Genomic DNA, 15,187 nt, shown 5'->3' on the forward strand with positions numbered 1-15,187 from the left:
GTTAGGGGTCAGGGGTCATAAATAGTCGTCCTCACCCAGAACTGAGAGCTGACGGTGGGTTAGGGTTAGAGGTCAGGGGTCATGAACAGTGAGCCTCACCCTGAACTGATGGTGGGTTAGGGGTCAGGGGTCATGAACAGTTAGCCTCACCCTGAACTGAGAGCTGACGGTGGGTTAGGGTTAGAGGTCAGGGGTCATGAACAGTTAGCCTCACCCTGAACTGAGAGCTGACGGTGGGTTTGCGTCTGGCCGTCCCCATCTTCAGGGTCTCCTCTCCGTTCCTGCTCCCGACACGCTCAAACAGGTCATAGATGAAGTCAAGCCTGAAGGACATAAACAAACAAACTCGTCAAAGGAAGGAGGAACTATATGCACAATGTCAACTGCAGAGAGCAAGCATTTTATGACCAGGGGAAAGGGGGGAGACCTAGTCAGTTGTACAACTAAATGCCTTCAACTGAAATGTGTCTTCCTCATTTAACCTGAATCAGAGAGGTACGGGGATGTCATCAGTACCCAGAGAGCGGTTGTTCTTGGGGACTGCCGGGCTTGGGATTTGAACCAGTGACTGGCCCAATGCTCTTAACCGCTAGGCCAATCCTGGGCCCTCCCCTCCACTTCGTGCAGATGTCGGTTTCTGTCCCAGCACTACACAGCTGATTCAAACAAGATAAGCTTGAAGATGAGTTGGTTATTTGAAATCAGCTGTGTAGTTTCAGGGTACCCAAGGGATGGGGGAACCCCTGGTCTAGACTACCTGCTAACGGTAAAATGGACATCGTGTATACCTGCTGTCTTTAAGCATGTTTAAGATGTCATCTCTGAAGGTGTCTCTGTTCTTCTGCAGGATCCCTCTGACGTCATACAGAACCTGGTCAAAAGAAACAGGTAGAGGAACAGACAGACCAGAGGCATGTCGCCGTACGTTCAGTTAGTACTGTATATTACATTAGCTGTACATGAAGAGAATGATAGCTAGTCTCCTAAAGTCTGTCAAAGCTGTGGCTGAGACTCACTGAGAGAGAAGGGATGGTTTGAACAAAGTGGAGAGGACCTGGGGGCAGTGTTTAATACTGACACCTGTTGAGTTACTGAGCCCTGGTCTTAACAGGAGAAGATTCCTCACTAGAGTAATGAGGGCACAGAGGGATCAGGGGGGGCAGAGGGATCAGGGGGGGCAGAGGGATCACTAATCTGGAATAAGGTCTCACTATATCTGGAATAAGGTCTCACTAATCTGGAATAAGGTCTCACTATATCTGGAATAAGGTCTCACTAGATCTGGAAATAAGGTCTCACTATATCTGGAATAAGGTCACTAATCTGGAATAAGGTCTCACTATATCTGGAATAAGGTCTCACTAGATCTGGAATAAGGTCTCACTAGATCTGGAATAAGGTCTCACTATATCCGGAATAAGGTCTCACTATATCTGGAATAAGGTCTCACTAGATCTGGAATAAGGTCTCACTAGATCTGGATAAGGTCTCACTATATCTGGAATAAGGTGTCACTAATCTGGAATAAGGTCTCACTAGATCTGGAATAAGGTCTCACTATATCTGGAATAAAGTCTCACTATATCTGGAATAAAGTCTCACTATATCTGGAATAAAGTCTCACTATATCTGGAATAAAGTCTCACTATATCTGGAATAAGGTCTCACTATATCTGGAATAAAGTCTCACTATATCTGGAATAAAGTCTCACTATATCTGGAATAAAGTCTCACTAATCTGGAATAAGGTCTCACTAGATCTGGAATAAGGTCTCACTATATCTGGAATAAGGTCTCACTATATCTGGAATAAGGTCTCACTATTCTGGAATAAGGTCTTACTATATATGGAATAAGGTGTCACTAATCTGGAATAACGTCTCACTATATCTGGAATAACGTCTCACTATATCTGGAATAAGTTCTCAGCATTGTATTACTATATCAAGTAATCATTATAAAACAGTTAGACTAGATATGTTATAATTTATATTGAATATACTGAAGAATGTGACTCTCTCCTCTGAAGTAGAGGCCTTCCAGATAACAGAGGAGGCAGCATGTGAGAGGGGTTCTAGGGAGAGGAGGGAGGGACCGGAATCATGGCTCCTACACTGAAGTAGGTGTCAATGAGCCAACCTCCCCTTCTCTCCCTCGTCTCCCCCTCTCCGTGCCCTGGTCAATGAAAAGGAAAGAGAATGGGAGGAAAAGGGGAGAAGGGAGGACGGGTCCTGGCTCTTTTGACTTCTGACTCAATGAGCCAACCTCCCCTTCTCCCCCTCGCCTCCCCCTCTTCGTGCCCTGGTCAATGAAAAGGAAAGAGAATGGGAGGAAAAGGGGAGAAGGGAGGAGGGGTCCCTCGCCAATGAGCCAACCTCCCCTTCTCCCCCTCGCCTCCCCCTCTTCGTGCCCTGGTCAATGAAAAGGAAAGAGAATGGGAGGAAAAGGGGAGAAGGGAGGAGGGGTCCTGGCTCTTTTGACTTCTGACTCAATGAGCCAACCTCCCCGTCTCTCCCTCAGGTTATGATGCACCCTCCCCACCCCGACCCACTAGACTCGTTAGCAGCCCTGTCTCTCTCTCTGGGCCTAGTGGTCTAGCTGTAAGGGTAGACACAGGAAAACCTGGCTCCCTGTAGAGGAAAGGCTGTGCAACCACTGCACCACAGCAGAACCTGAAACAGAGCTGCATTTCCTGACAAAATGTTACAAAAATATAAAACAATTAGAAAGTCATTTCCCCAAATTTTAAACCCTTGTTCAAAGTTTCAAAGACGAGAATAGGCCACCCGTCCTGTTGGGGGAGGACGCAGAGAGCTGTGGGTTGGCAGAGCACTCATTGAAGACCTCTCTGATGAGGATAGGCTACCCGTCCTGTTGTTGGGGGAGGAGGCTGATGAGGCTAGGTTGTCCTGTTGGGGCAGCGCACTACTGTGGGTTGCAGAGCTACCTGCCTGCCATAAGATGAGGGACAGTGTCTGACAGACCAATCAACCAGCACATGTCCTCTACCTCATCGTTACTACCTCATCCACATGTCCTCTACCTCATCGTTACTACCTCATCCACATGTCCTCTATGTCATCGTTACTACCTCATCCACACGTCCTCTATGTCATCAATTACTACCTCCTCATACCTCATCCACACGTCCTATGTCATCGTTACTACCTCATCCACACGTCCTCTATGTCATCGTTACTACCTCATCCCATGTCCTCATGTCCTCTACCTCATCCACACGTCCTCTATGTCATCGTTACTACCTCATCCACATGTCCTCTACCTCATCGTTACTACCTCATCCACATGTCCTCTCATCCTACCTCATCCACACGTCCTCTATGTCATCGTTACTACCTCATCCACATGTCCTCTACCTCATCCTTACTACCTCATCCACACGTCCTCTATGTCATCGTTACTACCTCATCCACATGTCCTCTATGTCATCGTTACTACCTCATCCACACGTCCTCTATGTCATCGTTACTACCTCATCCACATGTCCTCTATGTCATCGTTACTACCTCATCCACATGTCCTCTACCTCATCGTTACTACCTCATCCACACGTCCTCTATGTCATCGTTACTACCTCATCCACACGTCCTCTATGTCATCGTTACTACCTCATCCACATGTCCTCTACCTCATCGTTACTACCTCATCCACACGTCCTCTATGTCATCGTTACTACCTCATCCACACGTCCTCTATGTCATCGTTACTACCTCATCCACACTATGTCATCACCTCCACACGTCCTCTATGTCATGTCATCCACACGTCCTCTATGTCATCGTTACTACCTCATCCACACGTCCTCTACCATGTCATCGTTACTACCTCATCCACACGTCCTCTATGTCATCCTTACTACCTCATCCACATGTCCTCTACCTCATCCTTACTACCTCATCCACATGTCCTCTATGTCATCCTTACTACCTCGTTACCTCATCCACATGTCCTCTACCTCATCCTACCTCATCCACATGTCCTCTATGTCATCCTTACTACCTCATCCACATGTCCTCTACCTCATCCATCTATGTCATCCACATGTCCTCTACCTCATCCCATCTCATCCATGTCCTCATCACCTCGTCCGTTACTACCTCATCCACATGTCCTCTATGTCATCATGTTACTACTCATCCACATCCACATGTCCTCTATGTCATCGTCCTCATCCACATGTGTCATCGTTACTACCTCATCCACATGTCCTCTATGTCATCGTTACTACCTCATCCACACGTCCTCTATGTCATCGTTACTACCTCATCCACACGTCCTCTATGTCATCGTTACTACCTCATCCACACGTCCTCTAATGTCCTCTACCTCATCCTTACTACCTCATCCACATGTCCTCTACCTCATCCTTACTACCTCATCCACATGTCCTCTACCTCATCCTTACTACCTCATCCACATGTCCTCTACCTCATCCTTACTACCTCATCCACATGTCCTCTACCTCATCCACATGTCCTCTACCTCATCCTTACTACCTCATCCACATGTCCTCTACCTCATCCACATGTCCACATGTCCTCTACCTCATCCTTACTACCTCATCCACATGTCCTCTACCTCATCCACATGTCCTCTACCTCATCCTTACTACCTCATCCACATGTCCTCTATGTCATCGTTACTACCTCATCCTTACTACCTCATCCACATGTCCTCTACCTCATCCTTACTACCTCATCCACATGTCCTCTACCTCATCCTTACTACCTCATCCACATGTCCTCTACCTCATCCTTACTACCTCATCCACATGTCCTCTACCTCATCCACATGTCCTCTACCTCATCCACATGTCCTCTACCTCATCCTTACTACCTCATCCACACGTCCTCTATGTCATCGTTACTACCTCATCCTTACTACCTCATCCACATGTCCTCTACCTCATCCTTACTACCTCATCCGTTGGATGGTTATTTTTACCCTTGATAATTGTTGTTACTAATTGTCTGGTTGACTATTTTGATTATTAATATTTTAATTATGTTAATATTGTAAATGTATCACTAAATCTCCAAAGTACACTTTGGCATTATGTACATTGTTGCGTCATGCCAATAAAGTGAATTGAATTGAAAAGTGAGATTGTGAGAGAGAGACAGACAGAGAGAGAGAGAGCGAGACAGAGAGAGCGAGCGAGACAGAGAGAGAGAGAGAGAGACAGAGAGAGCGAGCGAGACAGAGAGAGAGAGAGAGAGAGAGAGAGCGAGCGAGACAGAGAGAGAGAGAGAGAGACAGAGAGAGCGAGCGAGACAGAGAGAGAGAGAGAGAGACAGACAGAGAGAGAGAGAAATCAGATGCTCAACACGCTCTGCTCACACCTACTGTAATGGTCCAAGCCTTAAAAAAAACTCAGGGGGTATGCTAATTTGTTATAGATCAGACCTAACTCACTCTGTTAAATTAGTCAAAACAGGAACATTTTACATCTGACTAGAAATTTATAAGGAAATTGTCTCAGAGAAAAATGTCCTCCTGTGTGCTACCTATATCCCCCCACTAGAATCCCCATACTTTAATGAAGACAGCTTCTCCATCCTGGAGGGGGAAATCAATCATTTCCAGGCCCAGGGACATGTACTAGTCTGTGGCGACCTAAATGCCAGAACTGGACCAGAACCTGACACCCTCAGCACACAGGGGGACAAACACCTACCTGGAGGTGACAGCATTCCCTCCCAAATATGCCCCCCATAGACACAACTATATAAACATAACCAACAAAAACGGGTCACAACTCCTGCAGCTCTGTCGCACGCTGGGTATGTACATAGTCAACGGTAGGCTTCGAGGGGACTCCTATGGTAGGTACACCTATACACCTCTTGGCAGTAGTACTGTAGACTACATTATCACTGACCTCAACCCAGAATCTCTCAGAGAGTTCACAGTCAGTCCACTGACACCCTTATCAGACCACAGCAACATCACAGTCTACTTGAACAGAGCAATTCTCAATCATGAGGCATCAAAGCCAAAAGAACTGAGTAATATTAAGAAATGGCAACAACAAATTCAATCCCTTTTAGACAACTTCCTGGACAAAACGTTTCACTGTAATAGCGAAGGTGTAAACTTGGCAGTAGAAAACCTAAACAGTATATTTGACCTCTCAGCTTCCCTATCAAATATAAACATTTCAAGCAGACATCTTAAGAAAATTAACAACAATGACAAATGGTTTGATGAAGAATGGAAAAACCAAAAAAAAAATAATGTAGAAACCTGTCCAACCAAAGTCTACGCCTTCACTATGGTGAATCACTAAAACAATACAGAAATACACTACGGAAAAAGAAGGAACAGCACGTCAGAAATCAGCTCAATGCAATTGAAGAATCTATAGACTCTAACCACTTCTGGGAAAATTGGAAAACTCTAAACAAACAATACAAAGAGTTATCTATCCAAATTAGAGCTGTGTGGGTAAACCACTTCTCCAATCGTTTTGCCTCTATAACAAATAACAAACAGCAAAATGATCAAATACAAAATCTTATCCAGCGCCGACATTGGTACCCCAGGTCATCTTAGGTTTCAGTACATACAGTCGGGAGGAACTACTGAATATAAGAGCAACGTCAACTCACCATCAGTACGACCAGGAATATGACTTTCCCGAAGCGGATCCTGTGTTCTGCCTGTCACCCAGGACAACGGGGAATGGATCCCAGCGACCCAAAACAATGACGTCGTAAAAGAGGGAAACGAAGCGGTCTTCTGGTCAGACTCCGGAGACGGGCACATCGTGCACCACTCCCTAGCATACTACTCACCAATGTCCAGTCTCTTGACAACAAGGTTGATGAAATCCGAGCAAGGGTAGCATTCCAGAGGGACATCAGAGACTAACGTTCTTTGCTTCACGGAAACATGGCTCACTCGAGAGACGCTAACGGAATCGGTGCAGCCAGCTGGTTTCTCCACGCATCGCGCCGACAGAAACAAACATCTTTCTGGTAAGAAGAGGGGCGGGGGTGTATGTCTTATGATTAACGAGACGTGGTGTGGTCACAACAACATACAGGAACTCAAGTCCTTCTGTTCACCTGATTTAGAATTCCTCACAATCAAATGTCGACCGCATTATCGACCAAGGGAATTCTCTTTGATTATAATCACAGCCGTATATATTCCCCCCCAAGCAGACACTTCGATGGCTCTGAACTAACTTTATTTGACTCTTTACAAACTGGAAACCACATATCCTGAGGCTGCATTCATTGTAGCTGGGGATTTTAACAAGGCTAATCTGAAAACAAGACTCCCTAAATTGTATCAGCATATCGATTGCGCAACCAGGGCTGGTAAAACCTTGGATCATTGCTATTCTAACTTCCACGACGCATATAAGGCCCTCCCCCGCCCTCCTTTCTGGAAAAGCTGACCACGACTCCATTTTGTTGCTCCCTGCCTACAGACAGAAGGTAAAACAAGAAGCTCCCGCGCTGAGGTCTGTTCAACGCTGGTCCGACCAATCTGATTCCACGCTCCAAGACAGCTTCCATCACGTGGACTGGGATATGTTCCGCACTGCGTCCAACAACAACATTGACGAATACGCTGATTCGGTGTGCGAGTTCATTAGAACGTGCATTGAAGATGTCGTTCCCATAGCAACGATTAAAACATTCCCAAACCAGAAACCGTGGATTGATGGCAGCATTCGCGTGAAACTGAAAGCGCGAACCACTGCTTTGAACCAGGGCAAGGTGACCGGAAACATGACCGAATACAAACAGTGCAGCTATTCCCTCCGCAAGGCAATCAAACAAGCGAAGCGTCAGTATAGAGAAAAAGTAGAGTCACAATTCAACGGCTCAGACACAAGAGGTATGTGGCAGGGTCTACAGTCAATCACGGATTACAAAAAGAAAACCAGCCCCGTCGCGGACCAGGATGTCTTGCTCCCAGGCAGACTAAATAACTATTTTGCCCGCTTTGAGGACAATACAGTGCCACTGACACGGCCCGCAACCACAACATGCGGACTCTCCTTCACTGCAGCCGAGGTGAGTAAAACATTTAAACGTGTTAACCATCGCAGGGCTGCAGTCCCAGACGGCATCCCCAGCCGCGTCCTCAGAGCATGCGCAGACCAGCTGGCTGGTGTGTTTACGGACATACTCAATCAATCCCTATACCAGTCTGCTGTTCCCACATGCTTCAAGAGGGCCACCATTGTTCCTGTTCCCAAGAAAGCTAAGGTAACTGAGCTAAATGACTACCGCCCCGCAGCACTCACTTCCGTCATCATGAAGTGCTTTGAGAGACTAGTCAAGGACCATATCACCTCCATCCTACCTGACACCCTAGACCCACTCCAATTTGCTTCCCGCCCAAATAGGTCCACAGACGATGCAATCTCAACCACACTGCACACTGCCCTAACCCATCTGGACAAGAGGAATACCTATGTGAGAATGCTGTTCATCGACTACAGCTCAGCATTTAACACCATAGTACCCTCCAAACTCGTCATCAAGCTCGAGACCCTGGGTCTCGACCCCGCCCTGTGCAACTGGGTACTGGACTTCCTGACGGGCCGCCCCCAGGTGGTGAGGGTAGGTAACAACATCTCCACCCCGCTGATCCTCAACACTGGGGCCCCACAAGGGTGCGTTCTGAGCCCTCTCCTGTACTCCCTGTTCACCCACGACTGCGTGGCCACGCACGCCTCCAACCCAGTCATCAAGTTTGCAGACGACACTACCACCCCGCTATCATCCAGAAGGCGAGGTCAGTACAGGTGCATCAAAGCTGGGACCGAGAGACTGAAAAACAGCTTCTATCTCAAGGCCATCAGACTGTTAAACAGCCACCACTAACATTGAGTGGCTGCTGCCAACACACTGACTCAACTCCAGCCACTTTAATAATGGGAATTGATAGAAATTGATGTAAAATATATCACTAGCCACTTTAAACAATGCTACTTAATATAATGTTTACATAACCTACATTATTCATCTCATGTGTATATGTATATACTGTACTCTATCTACTGCATCTTTATGTAATACATGTATCACTAGCCACTTTAACTATGCCACTTTGTTTACATACTCATCTCATATGTATATACTGTACTCGATACCATCTACTGTATCTTGCCTATGCCGTTCTGTACCATCACTCATTCATATATCTTTATGTACATATTCTTTATCCCTTTACACTTGTGTGTATAAGGTAGTAGTTTTGGAATTGTTAGGTTAGATTACTCGTTGGTTATTACTGCATTGTCGGAACTAGAAGCACAAGCATTTCGCTACACTCGCATTAACATCTGCTAAGCATGTGTATGTGACAAATACATTTGATTTGATTTGATTTGAATCGACTATTAAAGACGACCAGAACCCACTGGATTCTCCAATTACCTTGAATGAGCTACAGGACAAAATACAAACCCTCCAACCCAAAAAGGCCTGTGGTGTTGATGGTATCCTAAATTAAATGATAGAATATACAGACAACAAATTCCACCTGGCTATACTTCAACTCTTTAACATCATCCTCAGATCTGGCATCTTCCCGAATATTTGGAACCAAGGACTGATCACCCCAATCTATAAAAGTGGAGACAAATCTGACCCCAATAACTACCGTGGGAAATGTGTCAACAGCAACCTTGGGAAACAACTCTGCATTATCATTAACAGCAGACTCGTACATTTCCTCAGTGAAAACAATGTACTGAGCAAATGTCAAATTGGCATTTTACCAAATTACCGTACGACAGTGTCACGCCCTGACCTTAGTTATCTTTGCTTTGTTTATTATTTTGGTTAGGTCAGTGTGTGACTAGGGTGGGTATGTTAGTTTTTGTATTGTCTAGGGCTTTTGTATATCTAGGTATTTGTATGTCTATGTGAAGTTGCCTGTCAGCACTTGTTTACTATACTGGCTTCACGGTTGTTTTTGTTGTTTTTGTTCATTTTTTCAGTGTTCATTCGTCTAATAAAAGAGAATGTATGCATACCACGCTGCGCCTTGGTCTCCTCCTTACGACGACAGAAGAACCCACCATAAAAGGACCAACAGCGTGCTAAAAAGGAGTGGACATCCTGGACCCGGGAGAAAGATGAGTGGGAGACAACCTGGGAGGAGGAAGACAGGTGGTCGGTCGACCCAGGGAGAGTGCCAGAGCCTGGGAAGGCTTTAATATGGAGTTGGCCCCCCCTTTGCTGCTATAACAGCCTCCATCCACTCTTCTGGGAAGGCTTTAATATGGAGTTGGCCCCCCTTTGCTGCTATAACAGCCTCCACTCTTCTGGGAAGGCTTTAATATGGAGTTGGTCCCCCCTTTGCTGCTATAACAGCCTCCACTCTTCTGGGAAGGCTTTAATATGGAGTTGGTCCCCCCTTTGCTGCTATAACAGCCTCCACTCCTCTGGGAAGGCTTTAATATGGAGTTGGTCCCCCCTTTGCTGCTATAACAGCCTCCACTCTTCTGGGAAGGCTTTCCACTAGATGTTGGAACATTGCTGCTATAACAGTCTCCACTCTTCTGGCAAGGCTTTCCACTAGATGTTGGAACATTGCTGCTATAACAGCCTCCACTCTTCTGGGAAGGCTTTCCACTAGGTGTTGGAACATTGCTGCTATAACAGCCTCCACTCTTCTGGGAAGGCTTTCCACTAGATGTAGGAACATTGCTGCTATAACAGCCTCCACTCTTCTGGGAAGGCTTTCCACTAGATGTAGGAACATTGCTGCTATAACAGCCTCCACTCTTCTGGGAAGGCTTTCCAATAGATGTTGGAACATTGCTGCGGGGACTTCCATTCAGTCACAAGAGCATTAGTGAGGTCGGGCACTGATTAGCGATTAGGCCTGGCTCGCAGTCAGGACTCTATGCAGGCCAATCTAGTTCTTCCACACCGATCTCGACAAACCATTTCTGTATGTATCTCGCTTTGTGCACGGGGGCATTGTCATGCTGAAACAGTGAAAGGGCCTTGCCACAACGTTGGAAGCAAATGATCATATGGTAGAAACAGGAGCTGTCACTGAGCAGGGCAGGGACTCAGGAGGAATGACTATGGTAGAAACAGGACCTGTCACTGAGCAGGGCAGGGACTCAGGGAGAATGACTATGGTAGAAACAGGACCTGTCACTGAGCAGGGCAGGGACTCAGGGGGAATGACTAAGGTAGAAACAGGACCTGTCACTGAGGAGGGCAGGGACTCAGGGAGAATGACTATGGTAGAAACAGGACCTGTTACTGGGCAGGGCAGGGACTCAGGGAGAATGACTATGGTAGAAACAGGACCTGTCACTGGGCAGGGACTCAGGGAGAATGACTATGGTAGAAACAGGACCTGTCACTGAGCAGGGACTCAGGGAGAATGACTATGGTAGAAACAGGACCTGTCACTGAGCAGGGCAGGGACTCAGGGAGAATGACTATGGTAGAAACAGGACCTGTCACTGAGCAGGGACTCAGGGAGAATGACTATGGTAGAAACAGGACCTGTCACTGAGTAGGGACTCAGGGAGAATGACTATGGTAGAAACAGGACCTGTCACTGTGCAGGGACTCAGGGAGAATGACTATGGTAGAAACAGGACCTGTCACTGAGCAGGGACTCAGGTAGAATGACTATGGTAGAAACAGGACCTGTCACTGAGCAGGGACTCAGGGAGAATGACTATGGTAGAAACAGGACCTGTTACTGGGCAGGGACTCAGGGAGAATGACTATGGTAGAAACAGGACCTGTTACTGGGCAGGGCAGGGACTCAGGGAGAATGACTATGGTAGAAACAGGACCTGTCACTGAGCAGGGCAGGGAATCAGGAGGAATGACTATGGTAGAAACAGGACCTGTCACTGAGCAGGGACTCAGGGAGAATGACTATGGTAGAAACAGGACCTGTCACTGAGCAGGGACTCAGGGAGAATGACTATGGTAGAAACAGGACCTGTCACTGAGCAGGGACTCAGGGAGAATGACTATGGTAGAAACAGGACCTGTTACTGGGCAGGGCAGGGACTCAGGGAGAATGACTATGGTAGAAACAGGACCTGTCACTGAGTAGGGACTCAGGGAGAATGACTATGGTAGAAACAGGACCTGTCACTGTGCAGGGACTCAGGGAGAATGACTATGGTAGAAACAGGACCTTTCACTGAGCAGGGACTCAGGTAGAATGACTATGGTAGAAACAGGACCTGTCACTGAGCAGGGACTCAGGGAGAATGACTATGGTAGAAACAGGACCTGTTACTGGGCAGGGCAGGGACTCAGGGAGAATGACTATGGTAGAAACAGGACCTGTCACTGAGCAGGGAATCAGGGAGAATGACTATGGTAGAAACAGGACCTGTCACTGAGCAGGGACTCAGGGAGAATGACTATGGTAGAAACAGGACCTGTTACTGGGCAGGGCAGGGACTCAGGGAGAATGACTATGGTAGAAACAGGACCTGTCACTGGGCAGGGCAGGGACTCAGGGAGAATGACTATGGTAGAAACAGGACCTGTTACTGAGCAGGGCAGGGACTCAGGAGGAATGACTATGGTAGAAACAGGACCTGTTACTGGGCAGGGCAGGGACTCAGGGAGAATGACTATGGTAGAAACAGGACCTGTCACTGAGCAGGGACTCAGGAGGAATGACTATGGTAGAAACAGGACCTGTCACTGAGCAGGGCAGGGACTCAGGGAGAATGACTATGGTAGAAACAGGACCTGTTACTGGGCAGGGCAGGGACTCAGGGAGAATGACTATGGTAGAAACAGGACCTGTCACTGAGCAGGGCAGGGACTCAGGGAGAATGACTATGGTAGAAACAGGACCTGTCACTGAGCAGGGCAGGGACTCAGGGAGAATGACTATGGTAGAAACAGGACCTGTCACTGAGCAGGGACTCAGGTAGAATGACTATGGTAGAAACAGGACCTGTCACTGAGCAGGGACTCAGGGAGAATGACTATGGTAGAAACAGGACCTGTTACTGGGCAGGGACTCAGGGAGAATGACTATGGTAGAAACAGGACCTGTTACTGGGCAGGGCAGGGACTCAGGGAGAATGACTATGGTAGAAACAGGACCTGTCACTGAGCAGGGCAGGGACTCAGGAGGAATGACTATGGTAGAAACAGGACCTGTCACTGAGCAGGGACTCAGGGAGAATGACTATGGTAGAAACAGGACCTGTCACTGAGCAGGGCAGGGACTCAGGAGGAATGACTATGGTAGAAACAGGACCTGTCACTGAGCAGGGCAGGGACTCAGGGAGAATGACTATGGTAGAAACGGGAACTGTTACTGAGCAGGGCAGGGACTCAGGGAGAATGACGATGGTAGAAACAGGACCTGTCACTGTGCAGGGACTCAGGGAGAATGACTATGGTAGAAACGGGAACTGTCACTGAGCAGGGCAGGGACTCAGGGGAATGACTATAGTAGAAACAGGACCTGTCACTGTGCAGGGACTCAGGGAGAATGACTGTGGTAGAAACAGGACCTGTCACTGAGCAGGGACTCAGGTAGAATGACTATGGTAGAAACAGGACCTGTCACTGTGCAGGGACTCAGGGAGAATGACTATGGTAGAAACGGGACCTGTTACTGAGCAGGGCAGGGACTCAGGGAGAATGACTATGGTAGAAACAGGACCTGTCACTGAGCAGGGACTCAGGGAGAATGACTATGGTAGAAACAGGACCTGTCACTGAGCAGGGACTCAGGGAGAATGACTATGGTAGAAACAGGACCTGTCACTGGGCAGGGCAGGGACTCAGGGGGAATGACTATGGTAGAAACAGGACCTGTTACTGGGCAGGGACTCAGGGAGAATGACTATGGTAGAAACAGGACCTGTCACTGAGCAGGGCAGGGACTCAGGGAGAATGACTATGGTAGAAACAGGACCTGTCACTGAGCAGGGCAGGGACTCAGGAGGAATGACTATGGTAGAAACAGGACCTGTCACTGAGCAGGGCAGGGACTCAGGGAGAATGACTATGGTAGAAACAGGACCTGTCACTGGGCAGGGACTCAGGGAGAATGACTAAGGTAGAAACAGGACCTGTCACTGAGCAGGGACTCAGGGAGAATGACTATGGTAGAAACAGGACCTGTCACTGGGCAGGGCAGGGAATCAGGAGGAATGACTATGGTAGAAACAGGACCTGTCACTGAGCAGGGACTCAGGGAGAATGACTATGGTAGAAACAGGACCTGTCACTGAGCAGGGACTCAGGGAGAATGACTATGGTAGAAACAGGACCTGTTACTGGGCAGGGACTCAGGGAGAATGACTATGGTAGAAACAGGACCTGTTACTGGGCAGGGCAGGGACTCAGGGAGAATGACTATGGTAGAAACAGGACCTGTCACTGAGCAGGGCAGGGACTCAGGAGGAATGACTATGGTAGAAACAGGACCTGTCACTGAGCAGGGACTCAGGGAGAATGACTATGGTAGAAACAGGACCTGTCACTGAGCAGGGACTCAGGGAGAATGACTATGGTAGAAACAGGACCTGTCACTGAGCAGGGACTCAGGGAGAATGACTATGGTAGAAACAGGACCTGTTACTGGGCAGGGCAGGGACTCAGGGAGAATGACTATGGTAGAAACAGGACCTGTCACTGAGAGGGACTCAGGAGAATGACTATGGTAGAAACAGGACCTGTCACTGTGCAGGGACTCAGGGAGAATGACTATGGTAGAAACAGGACCTGTCACTGAGCAGGGACTCAGGAGAATGACTATGGTAGAAACAGGACCTGTCAGGGACTCTAGAATGACTATGGTAGAAACAGGGACTCAGGGACTCAGGGAGAATGACTATGGTAGAAACAGGACCTTTCACTGAGCAGGGACTCAGGTAGAATGACTATGGTAGAAACAGGACCTGTCACTGAGCAGGGACTCAGGGAGAATGACTATGGTAGAAACAGGACCTGTTACTGGGCAGGGCAGGGACTCAGGAGAATGACTATGGTAGAAACAGGACCTGTCACTGAGCAGGACTCAGGAGAATGACTATGGTAGAAACAGGACCTGTCACTGAGCAGGGACTCAGGAGAATGACTATGGTAGAAACAGGACCTGTTACTGGGCAGGGCAGGGACTCAGGAGAATGACTATGGTAGAAACAGGACCTGTCACTGGGCAGGGCAGG

The 15,187-nt window shown here is 47.8% G+C and overlaps 1 protein-coding gene across 1 annotated transcript in view; it reads right to left on the reverse strand.

The window, feature by feature from the left end:
* The window catches only part of LOC115127140 (unconventional myosin-X-like), a 322,940-nt gene that overhangs the window by 145,417 nt on the left and 162,336 nt on the right, over positions 1 to 15,187 (reverse strand). The window contains exons 17-18 of the mRNA XM_065016386.1: positions 789 to 871; positions 215 to 323 (exon numbers count right to left, since the gene is read on the reverse strand). Of these exons, the coding sequence (XP_064872458.1) occupies positions 215 to 323; positions 789 to 871 (192 nt within the window). The remainder of the gene's footprint in view (positions 1 to 214; positions 324 to 788; positions 872 to 15,187) is intronic.

This window comes from Oncorhynchus nerka, linkage group LG3 (assembly GCF_034236695.1).
Source record: "Oncorhynchus nerka isolate Pitt River linkage group LG3, Oner_Uvic_2.0, whole genome shotgun sequence".
In the NCBI taxonomy this organism is placed as follows: Eukaryota; Metazoa; Chordata; class Actinopteri; order Salmoniformes; family Salmonidae; genus Oncorhynchus; species Oncorhynchus nerka.